Below are 14,463 nucleotides of genomic sequence, written 5' to 3' on the forward strand. Positions count from 1 at the left end.
TTCAAACAAATTTTGCGCAATTATTCCCCCAGGTAGATGGCCTTTTAGTGTAGGTGCACTCATAGAAATTTTGTGTGTAAATCTATACCACAATCCGCAATGCAATTCACACAAATTCACTCATTGAAGTGAATGAAATACATGGTGAAAATCCAATATCTGACTAGATGGCACTGCACGTTCCTTCTACTGTCAGTGAATCTGTGTTTTGGGGGCTTTTTTTTGGAGGGCAAGCTTTAGTTTCAGTTGGAACCATTTTTGGTAATATATGAGTGTTTAATCACTTTTTTCAATTTTTTTTTCTTGGAGACAGGATGACCAAAAAGCACAATTTTGATATTGTGATAAAAAAAAAAAAAAATCTGATGGCCTACTACTGTGCAGGTTCAATAAAGCAATATTTTAATTTAGTTGACTTTTATGAACATGCAGATATCATTTATGTTTATTTTCTTTTATTCCAGAAGAATGAGCAGAAAAAAAAAAATGTTTTATTTAATCTTGTAATTTTTTTTAATAATAATTAAAAAATAAACTAACTTATTCTTACTTTTCTTTTTAGTCCCCCTAGGGGATTTGAACTTGCAATCATTGGACTGCTTATGAAGTATTGGAGTATACTGTACTTAGAACTTATACTTTGTACGTTTATTTAAAATCGGCAGTGCTGAATAGGCTAAAATCCATGACCAGCCTTGGGAGACTTGATTAGATCCCAGGCTGTCACGGAAACTGAACAGCACCATGTGATCTTGTCATGCGAGCTCCAATCATGGAATAGAGTCACCTTTCGCTGTCCAAACATTTAAATGCCATGCTCCGTGCTGACCATGGCATCTAAGTGGTTAAACAGCTGGAATCAGAGTTCTCTAATCTTGGCTGGTGCCCTATTTTACAGCTGTGAATAGAGCGAGTTCAGCTCCTGAGCTCTCTCCATCTTCTGACGCCCTACATCTGTCATTGGGAAGAGTTAAAATTTCATCTCCATTGCTCCTACTGTAATACGCTGCAGATTTTGTGGCCACAATTCTGGTGAAAAAAATAGTTCACAGTAGTGTGATAATACTCTAAAGCATAACATTTGTGCCAGAACTCCATTGCTTAGTTTATGTGCAGATATCAAAACAGCAGTTTTTATAGGAGTTCAGAAGCATTTTCATAGGTCACATTTTATTGCAATGACTGCTGCAAACCACCCCCATTTGCCAGCCTATATTCACGTCCTTCATACGGGTGGTCGTGTTGTGATCCAGGATGTTCAGTTAATTGCATTCCCTGTCGGCTACTACCAGTCACAGTGCTTGTTCAAGACTTAAGTCCCATTTTATCCATCATTTGTTCATATACGGTCCATGCCATTGCTGCCATTAGAGTTCTGCGTAAGGCGCGAGGTACGCCTCCATGAAAAAAGCCAATCAATCCATGATTCTAGAATAGAACATTAAAAATAATACATATTATGGTATGAACACAAACAAAACTTTCTTTTTAGGTCAATACATGTGGCAGATTGCTGGAGACTTATGGGTGATAAAATAGTTCTACACACAAACTCCTTATAGCCTATTAGAAGACTGGAAACTAAGGCTTCAGAAATGTTAAAGGGGTTGTCCCGCGCCGAAACGGGTTTTTTTTTTTTTTCACCCCCCCCCCCCCCCCCCCCCGTTCGGCGCGAGACAACCCCGATGCAGGGGTTAAAAAAAGAACACCGGACAGCGCTTACCTGAATCCCCGCGCTCCGGTGACTTCTTACTTACCTGCTGAAGATGGCCGCCGGCATCTTCTCCCTCGGTGGACCGCAGGGCTTCTGTGCGGTCCATTGCCGATTCCAGCCTCCTGATTGGCTGGAATCGGCACGTGACGGGGCGGAGCTACACGGAGCCCCATTGAGAAAAGCAGAAGACCCGGACTGCGCAAGCGCGTCTAATTTGGCCATTAGACGGCGAAAATTAGACGGCAACCATGGAGACGAGGACGCCAGCAACGGAACAGGTAAGTGAATAACTTTTGATAACTTCTGTATGGCTCATAATTAATGCACAATGTACATTACAAAGTGCATTAATATGGCCATACAGAAGTGTATAGACCCACTTGCTTTCGCGGGACAACCCCTTTAAATTATGTCAAATCTGTATAAATGGGACCGGTCTTTGGTGGCCTTCCCGATATATCTGCATGCATGTCAAAAATGACAAGGTTTTCCCATGATTATGCCAGACATCTAGTATCTGAGACAATCCCGATCATTTAACCCCTGTGATGTCAAGTTCAACATCAGTGGACTATAAATGGCTTACAGAGTGAGGTAGCGCCCTCTAGATCTCATCAGCTCCTTGCACATAAGTTGATATAGCAACCACAGGCCTATCACTGCCCTCCAGGTCTGCCATGACGGAAGCCTATTAGGCCATACCAGTGGCAGAGCCTAAAAAGAAACCTATGCAAACAGGGAATACAATGTATTGGCAATACAGATAGGCATACACTGTAATAAAAACTACACATAGCAAAAATATAAATGCAAAAAAGTTGATTAACCCTTCAGCGGCAGGTTTAGGTAGTCTTCAGAACATTTCAATACAGATTTTTAGGAGATTTTCCGGGCATGCCACTAAAGGGGTTAAAAGGCTTGATTATGTAAAAAACAAAAAAAATACACATACTTTGTGCTCAAATAACAACCTTTAAACAAAGCTATATAAATTTGGTATCGCCATAATCATATTGACTCAGAGTAAAGATTACACTTCATTTATACCACATAATGAACGCTATAAAAAAAACAAAAACAAATACCACTCATCCAGCCTGTAAAGAAACTGAAAAAAAAGTATCAAAAATTTGCAACCTGAAAATGTTTCCACATCAACCTGAAGCACATAAAAACAAGCCTTCAAACAGCGTCAGATTTCCAATATTTGGCTCCGTCACCAAGGTGTTAAAAATAATGCCCCATTTTATTTCAATTCAACCCCAGACTGGAGGCTGCAGCCCCATTGTTACTTTAAAAACATGCTTCATCCCTGCAGTCCATGGCCACTTTCTTATGTACTTTACGGCCTTTCAGTATACACATACAGAGGCGAGGTAGAGTCTCCTCAGTATACACACACACACACATACAGAGGCGAGGTAGAGTCTCCTCAGTATACACACACACACACACACACACACACACACACACACACACACACACACACACACACACACATACAGAGGCGAGGTAGAGTCTCCTCAGTATACACACACACACACACACACACACATACAGAGGCGAGGTAGAGTCTCCTCAATATACACACACACACATACAGAGGCGAGGTAGAGTCTCCTCAGTATACACACACACATAGAGGCGAGGTAGAGTCTCCTCAGTACACACACACACACACACACACACACACACACACACACATACAGAGGCGAGGTAGAGTCTCCTCAGTATATACACACACACACACACACACACACACACACACAGAGGCGAGGTAGAGTCTCCTCAGTATACACACACACACACGCATACAGAGGCGAGGTAGAGTCTCCTCAGTATACACACACACACACACAGGCGAGGTAGAGTCTCCTCAGTATACACACACACACACATACAGAGGCGAGGTAGAGTCTCCTCAATATACACACACACACATACAGAGGCGAGGTAGAGTCTCCTCAGTACACACACACACACATACAGAGGCGAGGTAGAGTCTCCTCAGTACACACACACACATACAGAGGCGAGGTAGAGTCTCCTCAGTATACACACACACACACACACACACACACACACACACACACACATACAGAGGCGAGGTAGAGTCTCCTCAGTATACACACACACACACACACACACACACACATACAGAGGCGAGGTAGAGTCTCCTCAGTATACACACACACATACAGAGGCGAGGTAGAGTCTCCTCAATATACACACATACACACATACAGAGGCGAGGTAGAGTCTCCTCAGTACACACACACACACATACAGAGGCGAGGTAGAGTCTCCTCAGTACACACACATACACACATACAGAGGCGAGGTAGAGTCTCCTCAGTACACACACACACATACAGAGGCGAGGTAGAGTCTCCTCAGTATACACACACACACACATACAGAGGCGAGGTAGAGTCTCCTCAGTATACACACACACACACACACACACACATACAGAGGCGAGGTAGAGTCTCCTCAGTATACACACACACACACATACAGAGGCGAGGTAGAGTCTCCTCAGTATACACACACACACACACACACACACACACACACACACATACAGAGGCGAGGTAGAGTCTCCTCAGTATACACACACACACACACACACACACACATACAGAGGCGAGGTAGAGTCTCCTCAGTATACACACACACACACACACACACATACAGAGGCGAGGTAGAGTCTCCTCAGTATACACACACACACACATACACACACACATACAGAGGCGAGGTAGAGTCTCCTCAGTATACACACACACACACATACAGAGGTGAGGTATAGTCTCCTCAGTATACACACACACACATACAGAGGTGAGGTAGAGTCTCCTCAGTATACACACACACACATACAGAGGTGAGGTAGAGTCTCCTCAGTATACACACACACACACATACAGAGGTGAGGTAGAGTCTCCTCAGTATACACAAACACACACACACACACACACACAGGCGAGGTAGAGTCTCCTCAGTATACACACACACATACAGAGGCGAGGTAGAGTCTCCTCAGTATACACACACACACACACACAGGCAAGGTAGAGTCTCCTCAGTATGCACACACACACACAGAGGCGAGGTAGAGTCTCCTCAGTATACACACACACACATACAGAGGCGAGGTCGAGTCTCCTCAGTATGCACACACACACATACAGAGGCGAGGTCGAGTCTCCTCAGTATGCACACACACACATACAGAGGCGAGGTCGAGTCTCCTCAGTATGCACACACACACATACAGAGGCGAGGTCGAGTCTCCTCAGTATGCACACACACACATACAGAGGCGAGGTCGAGTCTCCTCAGTATGCACACACACACACACACACACACACACACACACACACACACACACACACACACATACAGAGGCGAGGTAGATTCTCCTCAGTATACACACACACACACACATACAGAGGCGAGGTAGAGTCTCCTCAGTATACACACACACACACACACACACACACACACACACACACACACACAGAGGCGAGGTAGAGTCTCCTCAGTATATACACACACACACACACACACACACACACACACACACACACACACACACAGGCGAGGTAGAGTCTCCTCAGTATACACACACACACACAGGCGAGGTAGAGTCTCCTCAGTATACACACACACACAGGCGAGGTAGAGTCTCCTCAGTATACACACATACAGAGGCGAGGTAGAGTCTCCTCAGCATACACACACACACAGGCGAGGTAGAGTCTCCTCAGTATACACACACACACAGGCGAGGTAGAATCTCCTCAGTATACACACACACACAGGCGAGGTAGAGTCTCCTCAGTATACACACACACACAGGCGAGGTAGAGTCTCCTCAGTATACACACACACACAGGCGAGGTAGAGTCTCCTCAGTATACACACACACACACAGGCGAGGTAGAGTCTCCTCAGTATACACACACACACAGGCGAGGTAGAGTCTCCTCAGTATACACGTACAGAGGCGAGGTAGAGTCTCCTCAGTATACACACACACACAGGCGAGGTAGAGTCTCCTCAGTACACACACACACACACACACAGGCGAGGTAGAGTCTCCTCAGTATACACACACACACACACACATACAGAGGCGAGGTAGAGTCTCCTCAGTATACACACACACACAGGCGAGGTAGAGTCTCCTCAGTATACACACACACATACATACAGAGGCGAGGTCGAGTCTCCTCAGTATGCACACACACACATACAGAGGCGAGGTCGAGTCTCCTCAGTATGCGCACACACACACACACACACATACAGAGGCGAGGTAGAGTCTCCTCAGTATACACACACACACATACAGAGGCGAGGTAGAGTCTCCTCAGTATACACACACACACACACACAGAGGCGAGGTAGAGTCTCCTCAGTATACACACACACACACAGGCGAGGTAGAGTCTTCTCAGTATACACACACACACACACAGAGGCGAGGTAGAGTCTCCTCAGTATACACACACACACACAGGCGAGGTAGAGTCTCCTCAGTATACACACACACACACAGGCGAGGTAGAGTCTCCTCAGTATATACACACACACACACAGGCGAGGTAGAGTCTCCTCAGTATATACACACACACACACACAGGCGAGGTAGAGTCTCCTCAGTATACACACATACAGAGGCGAGGTAGAGTCTCCTCAGTATACACACACACACACACATACAGAGGCGAGGTAGAGTCTCCTCAGTATACACACACACACAGGCGAGGTAGAGTCTCCTCAGTATACACACACACACACACAGGCGAGGTAGGGTCTCCTCAGTATACACACACACAGGCGAGGTAGAGTCTCCTCAGTATACACACACACAGGCGAGGTAGAGTCTCCTCAGTATACACACACACACAGGCGAGGTAGAGTCTCCTCAGTATACACACACACACAGGCGAGGTAGAGTCTCCTCAGTATACACACACACACAGGCGAGGTAGAGTCTCCTCAGTATACACACACACACAGGCGAGGTAGAGTCTCCTCAGTATACACACACACACACAGGCGAGGTAGAGTCTCCTCAGTATACACATACACACAGGCGAGGTAGAGTCTCCTCAGTATACACACACACACAGGCGAGGTAGAGTCTCCTCAGTATACACACACACACAGGCGAGGTAGAGTCTCCTCAGTATACACACACACATACATACAGAAGCGAGGTAGAGTCTCCTCAGTATACACACACACACATACACACAGAAGCGAGGTAGAGTCTCCTCAGTATACACACACACACACACACACATACAGAGGCGAGGTAGAGTCTCCTCAATATACACACACAGACATACAGAGGCGAGGTAGAGTCTCCTCAGTATACACACACACACACACACACACACACACACACACACACACAGACACAGAGGCGAGGTAGAGTCTCCTCAGCATACACACACACACACACACACACACACACAGGCGAGGTGGAGTATCCTCAGTATGCACACACACAGGCGAGGTAGAGTCTCCTCAGTATGCACACACACACATACAGAGGCGAGGTAGAGTCTCCTCAGTATACACACACACACACACACAGAGGCGAGGTAGAGTCTCCTCAGCATACACACACACACACACACACACACACACACACACAGGCGAGGTGGAGTATCCTCAGTATGCACACACACAGGCGAGGTCGAGTCTCCTCAGTATGCACACACACACATACAGAGGCGAGGTCGAGTCTCCTCAGTATGCACACACACACATACAGAGGCGAGGTCGAGTCTCCTCAGTATGCACACACACACATACAGAGGCGAGGTCGAGTCTCCTCAGTATGCACACACACACATACAGAGGCGAGGTCGAGTCTCCTCAGTATGCACACACACACATACAGAGGCGAGGTCGAGTCTCCTCAGTATGCACACACACACATACAGAGGCGAGGTCGAGTCTCCTCAGTATGCACACGCACACACACACACACACACACACACACATACAGAGGCGAGGTAGATTCTCCTCAGTATACACACACACACATACAGAGGCGAGGTAGAGTCTCCTCAGTATACACACACACACACACACACACACACACAGAGGCGAGGTAGAGTCTCCTCAGTATATACACACACACACACACACACACACACACACACACACACAGGCGAGGTAGAGTCTCCTCAGTATACACACACACACACAGGCGAGGTAGAGTCTCCTCAGTATACACACACACACAGGCGAGGTAGAGTCTCCTCAGTATACACACATACAGAGGCGAGGTAGAGTCTCCTCAGCATACACACACACACAGGCGAGGTAGAGTCTCCTCAGTATACACACACACACAGGCGAGGTAGAGTCTCCTCAGTATACACACACACACACACAGGCGAGGTAGGGTCTCCTCAGTATACACACACACAGGCGAGGTAGAGTCTCCTCAGTATACACACACACAGGCGAGGTAGAGTCTCCTCAGTATACACACACACACAGGCGAGGTAGAGTCTCCTCAGTATACACACACACACAGGCGAGGTAGAGTCTCCTCAGTATACACACACACAGGCGAGGTAGAGTCTCCTCAGTATACACACACACACAGGCGAGGTAGAGTCTCCTCAGTATACACACACACACACAGGCGAGGTAGAGTCTCCTCAGTATACACATACACACAGGCGAGGTAGAGTCTCCTCAGTATACACACACACACAGGCGAGGTAGAGTCTCCTCAGTATACACACACACACAGGCGAGGTAGAGTCTCCTCAGTATACACACACACATACATACAGAAGCGAGGTAGAGTCTCCTCAGTATACACACACACACATACACACAGAAGCGAGGTAGAGTCTCCTCAGTATACACACACACACACACACACATACAGAGGCGAGGTAGAGTCTCCTCAATATACACACACAGACATACAGAGGCGAGGTAGAGTCTCCTCAGTATACACACACACACACACACACACACACACACACAGAGGCGAGGTAGAGTCTCCTCAGCATACACACACACACACACACACACAGGCGAGGTGGAGTATCCTCAGTATGCACACACACAGGCGAGGTAGAGTCTCCTCAGTATGCACACACACACATACAGAGGCGAGGTAGAGTCTCCTCAGTATACACACACACACACACACACACACACAGAGGCGAGGTAGAGTCTCCTCAGCATACACACACACACACACACACACACACACACACACAGGCGAGGTGGAGTATCCTCAGTATGCACACACACAGGCGAGGTCGAGTCTCCTCAGTATGCACACACACACATACAGAGGCGAGGTCGAGTCTCCTCAGTATGCACACACACACATACAGAGGCGAGGTCGAGTCTCCTCAGTATGCACACACACACATACAGAGGCGAGGTCGAGTCTCCTCAGTATGCACACACACACATACAGAGGCGAGGTCGAGTCTCCTCAGTATGCACACACACACATACAGAGGCGAGGTCGAGTCTCCTCAGTATGCACACACACACATACAGAGGCGAGGTCGAGTCTCCTCAGTATGCACACGCACACATACAGAGGCGAGGTCGAGTCTCCTCAGTATGCACACGCACACACACACACACACACACACACACATACAGAGGCGAGGTAGATTCTCCTCAGTATACACACACACACATACAGAGGCGAGGTAGAGTCTCCTCAGTATACACACACACACACACACACACACACACACACACACAGAGGCGAGGTAGAGTCTCCTCAGTATATACACACACACACACACACACACACACAGGCGAGGTAGAGTCTCCTCAGTATACACACACACACACAGGCGAGGTAGAGTCTCCTCAGTATACACACACACACAGGCGAGGTAGAGTCTCCTCAGTATACACACATACAGAGGCGAGGTAGAGTCTCCTCAGCATACACACACACACAGGCGAGGTAGAGTCTCCTCAGTATACACACACACACAGGCGAGGTAGAGTCTCCTCAGTATACACACACACACAGGCGAGGTAGAGTCTCCTCAGTATACACACACACACAGGCGAGGTAGAGTCTCCTCAGTATACACACACACACAGGCGAGGTAGAGTCTCCTCAGTATACACACACACACACAGGCGAGGTAGAGTCTCCTCAGTATACACACACACACAGGCGAGGTAGAGTCTCCTCAGTATACACGTACAGAGGCGAGGTAGAGTCTCCTCAGTATACACACACACACAGGCGAGGTAGAGTCTCCTCAGTACACACACACACACACACAGGCGAGGTAGAGTCTCCTCAGTATACACACACACACACACACACATACAGAGGCGAGGTAGAGTCTCCTCAGTATACACACACACACAGGCGAGGTAGAGTCTCCTCAGTATACACACACACATACATACAGAGGCGAGGTCGAGTCTCCTCAGTATGCACACACACACATACAGAGGCGAGGTCGAGTCTCCTCAGTATGCGCACACACACACACACACATACAGAGGCGAGGTAGAGTCTCCTCAGTATACACACACACACATACAGAGGCGAGGTAGAGTCTCCTCAGTATACACACACACACACACAGAGGCGAGGTAGAGTCTCCTCAGTATACACACACACACACAGGCGAGGTAGAGTCTTCTCAGTATACACACACACACACACAGAGGCGAGGTAGAGTCTCCTCAGTATACACACACACACACAGGCGAGGTAGAGTCTCCTCAGTATACACACACACACACAGGCGAGGTAGAGTCTCCTCAGTATATACACACACACACACAGGCGAGGTAGAGTCTCCTCAGTATATACACACACACACACAGGCGAGGTAGAGTCTCCTCAGTATACACACATACAGAGGCGAGGTAGAGTCTCCTCAGTATACACACACACACACACATACAGAGGCGAGGTAGAGTCTCCTCAGTATACACACACACACAGGCGAGGTAGAGTCTCCTCAGTATACACACACACACACACAGGCGAGGTAGGGTCTCCTCAGTATACACACACACAGGCGAGGTAGAGTCTCCTCAGTATACACACACACAGGCGAGGTAGAGTCTCCTCAGTATACACACACACACAGGCGAGGTAGAGTCTCCTCAGTATACACACACACACAGGCGAGGTAGAGTCTCCTCAGTATACACACACACACAGGCGAGGTAGAGTCTCCTCAGTATACACACACACACACAGGCGAGGTAGAGTCTCCTCAGTATACACATACACACAGGCGAGGTAGAGTCTCCTCAGTATACACACACACACAGGCGAGGTAGAGTCTCCTCAGTATACACACACACACAGGCGAGGTAGAGTCTCCTCAGTATACACGTACAGAGGCGAGGTAGAGTCTCCTCAGTATATACACACACACAGGCGAGGTAGAGTCTCCTCAGTATACACACACACATACATACAGAAGCGAGGTAGAGTCTCCTCAGTATACACACACACACATACACACAGAAGCGAGGTAGAGTCTCCTCAGTATACACACACACACACACACACATACAGAGGCGAGGTAGAGTCTCCTCAATATACACACACAGACATACAGAGGCGAGGTAGAGTCTCCTCAGTATACACACACACACACACACACACACACACAGAGGCGAGGTAGAGTCTCCTCAGCATACACACACACACACAGGCGAGGTGGAGTATCCTCAGTATGCACACACACAGGCGAGGTAGAGTCTCCTCAGTATGCACACACACACATACAGAGGCGAGGTAGAGTCTCCTCAGTATACACACACACACACACACACACACAGAGGCGAGGTAGAGTCTCCTCAGCATACACACACACACACACACACACACACACACACACACACAGGCGAGGTGGAGTATCCTCAGTATGCACACACACAGGCGAGGTAGAGTCTCCTCAGTATGCACACACACACATACAGAGGCGAGGTCGAGTCTCCTCAGTATGCACACACACACATACAGAGGCGACGTCGAGTCTCCTCAGTATGCACACACACACATACAGAGGCGAGGTCGAGTCTCCTCAGTATGCACACACACACATACAGAGGCGAGGTCGAGTCTCCTCAGTATGCACACACACACATACAGAGGCGAGGTCGAGTCTCCTCAGTATGCACACACACACATACAGAGGCGAGGTCGAGTCTCCTCAGTATGCACACACACACATACAGAGGCGAGGTCGAGTCTCCTCAGTATGCACACGCACACACACACACACACACACACACACACACACACACATACAGAGGCGAGGTAGATTCTCCTCAGTATACACACACACACATACAGAGGCGAGGTAGAGTCTCCTCAGTATACACACACACACACACACACACACACACAGGCGAGGTAGAGTCTCCTCAGTATATACACACACACACACACACACACACACACACACACACACACACACAGGCGAGGTAGAGTCTCCTCAGTATACACACACACACACACAGGCGAGGTAGAGTCTCCTCAGTATACACACACACACAGGCGAGGTAGAGTCTCCTCAGTATACACACATACAGAGGCGAGGTAGAGTCTCCTCAGCATACACACACACACAGGCGAGGTAGAGTCTCCTCAGTATACACACACACACAGGCGAGGTAGAGTCTCCTCAGTATACACACACACACAGGCGAGGTAGAGTCTCCTCAGTATACACACACACACAGGCGAGGTAGAGTCTCCTCAGTATACACACACACACACAGGCGAGGTAGAGTCTCCTCAGTATACACACACACACACAGGCGAGGTAGAGTCTCCTCAGTATACACACACACACAGGCGAGGTAGAGTCTCCTCAGTATACACGTACAGAGGCGAGGTAGAGTCTCCTCAGTATACACACACACACACAGGCGAGGTAGAGTCTCCTCAGTACACACACACACACACACACAGGCGAGGTAGAGTCTCCTCAGTATACACACACACACACACACATACAGAGGCGAGGTAGAGTCTCCTCAGTATACACACACACACAGGCGAGGTAGAGTCTCCTCAGTATACACACACACATACATACAGAGGCGAGGTCGAGTCTCCTCAGTATGCACACACACACATACAGAGGCGAGGTCGAGTCTCCTCAGTATGCGCACACATACAGAGGCGAGGTAGAGTCTCCTCAGTATACACACACACACATACAGAGGCGAGGTAGAGTCTCCTCAGTATACACACACACACACACAGAGGCGAGGTAGAGTCTCCTCAGTATACACACACACACACACAGGCGAGGTAGAGTCTTCTCAGTATACACACACACACACACACAGAGGCGAGGTAGAGTCTCCTCAGTATACACACACACACACAGGCGAGGTAGAGTCTCCTCAGTATACACACACACACACAGGCGAGGTAGAGTCTCCTCAGTATATACACACACACACACACAGGCGAGGTAGAGTCTCCTCAGTATATACACACACACACACAGGCGAGGTAGAGTCTCCTCAGTATACACACATACAGAGGCGAGGTAGAGTCTCCTCAGTATACACACACACACACATACAGAGGCGAGGTAGAGTCTCCTCAGTATACACACACACACAGGCGAGGTAGAGTCTCCTCAGTATACACACACACACACACAGGCGAGGTAGGGTCTCCTCAGTATACACACACACAGGCGAGGTAGAGTCTCCTCAGTATACACACACACAGGCGAGGTAGAGTCTCCTCAGTATACACACACACACAGGCGAGGTAGAGTCTCCTCAGTATACACACACACACAGGCGAGGTAGAGTCTCCTCAGTATACACACACACACAGGCGAGGTAGAGTCTCCTCAGTATACACACACACACACAGGCGAGGTAGAGTCTCCTCAGTATACACATACACACAGGCGAGGTAGAGTCTCCTCAGTATACACACACACACAGGCGAGGTAGAGTCTCCTCAGTATACACACACACACAGGCGAGGTAGAGTCTCCTCAGTATACACGTACAGAGGCGAGGTAGAGTCTCCTCAGTATATACACACACACAGGCGAGGTAGAGTCTCCTCAGTATACACACACACATACATACAGAAGCGAGGTAGAGTCTCCTCAGTATACACACACACACATACACACAGAAGCGAGGTAGAGTCTCCTCAGTATACACACACACACACACACACATACAGAGGCGAGGTAGAGTCTCCTCAATATACACACACAGACATACAGAGGCGAGGTAGAGTCTCCTCAGTATACACACACACACACACACACACACACACACACAGAGGCGAGGTAGAGTCTCCTCAGCATACACACACACACACACACACACACACACACACACACACACACAGGCGAGGTGGAGTATCCTCAGTATGCACACACACAGGCGAGGTAGAGTCTCCTCAGTATGCACACACACACATACAGAGGCGAGGTAGAGTCTCCTCAGTATGCACACGCACACACACACACACACACACACAGGCGAGGTAGAGTCTCCTCAGTATACACATACACACACACACACACACACACACAGGCGAGGTAGAGTCTCCTCAGTATACACATACACACACACACACAGGCGAGGTAGAGTCTCCTCAGTATACACACACACAGGCGAGGTAGAGTCTCCTCAGTATACACACACAGGCGAGGTAGAGTCTCCTCAGTATACACACACACACAGGCGAG

The 14,463-nt window shown here is 48.5% G+C and overlaps 1 protein-coding gene across 1 annotated transcript in view; it reads right to left on the reverse strand.

Annotated features, from left to right (window-relative positions):
- Positions 1-459: 459 nt before the first annotated feature.
- SLC25A38 (solute carrier family 25 member 38) overlaps positions 460-14,463 on the reverse strand; it is a 45,825-nt gene continuing 31,821 nt past the window's right edge. The window contains exon 6 of the mRNA XM_066596178.1: positions 460-1,428. Within this exon, the coding sequence (XP_066452275.1) occupies positions 1,306-1,428 (123 nt within the window). The 3' untranslated portion in view covers positions 460-1,305. The remainder of the gene's footprint in view (positions 1,429-14,463) is intronic.

This window comes from Eleutherodactylus coqui, chromosome 3, assembly GCF_035609145.1.
Source record: "Eleutherodactylus coqui strain aEleCoq1 chromosome 3, aEleCoq1.hap1, whole genome shotgun sequence".
NCBI lineage: Eukaryota > Metazoa > Chordata > Amphibia > Anura > Eleutherodactylidae > Eleutherodactylus > Eleutherodactylus coqui.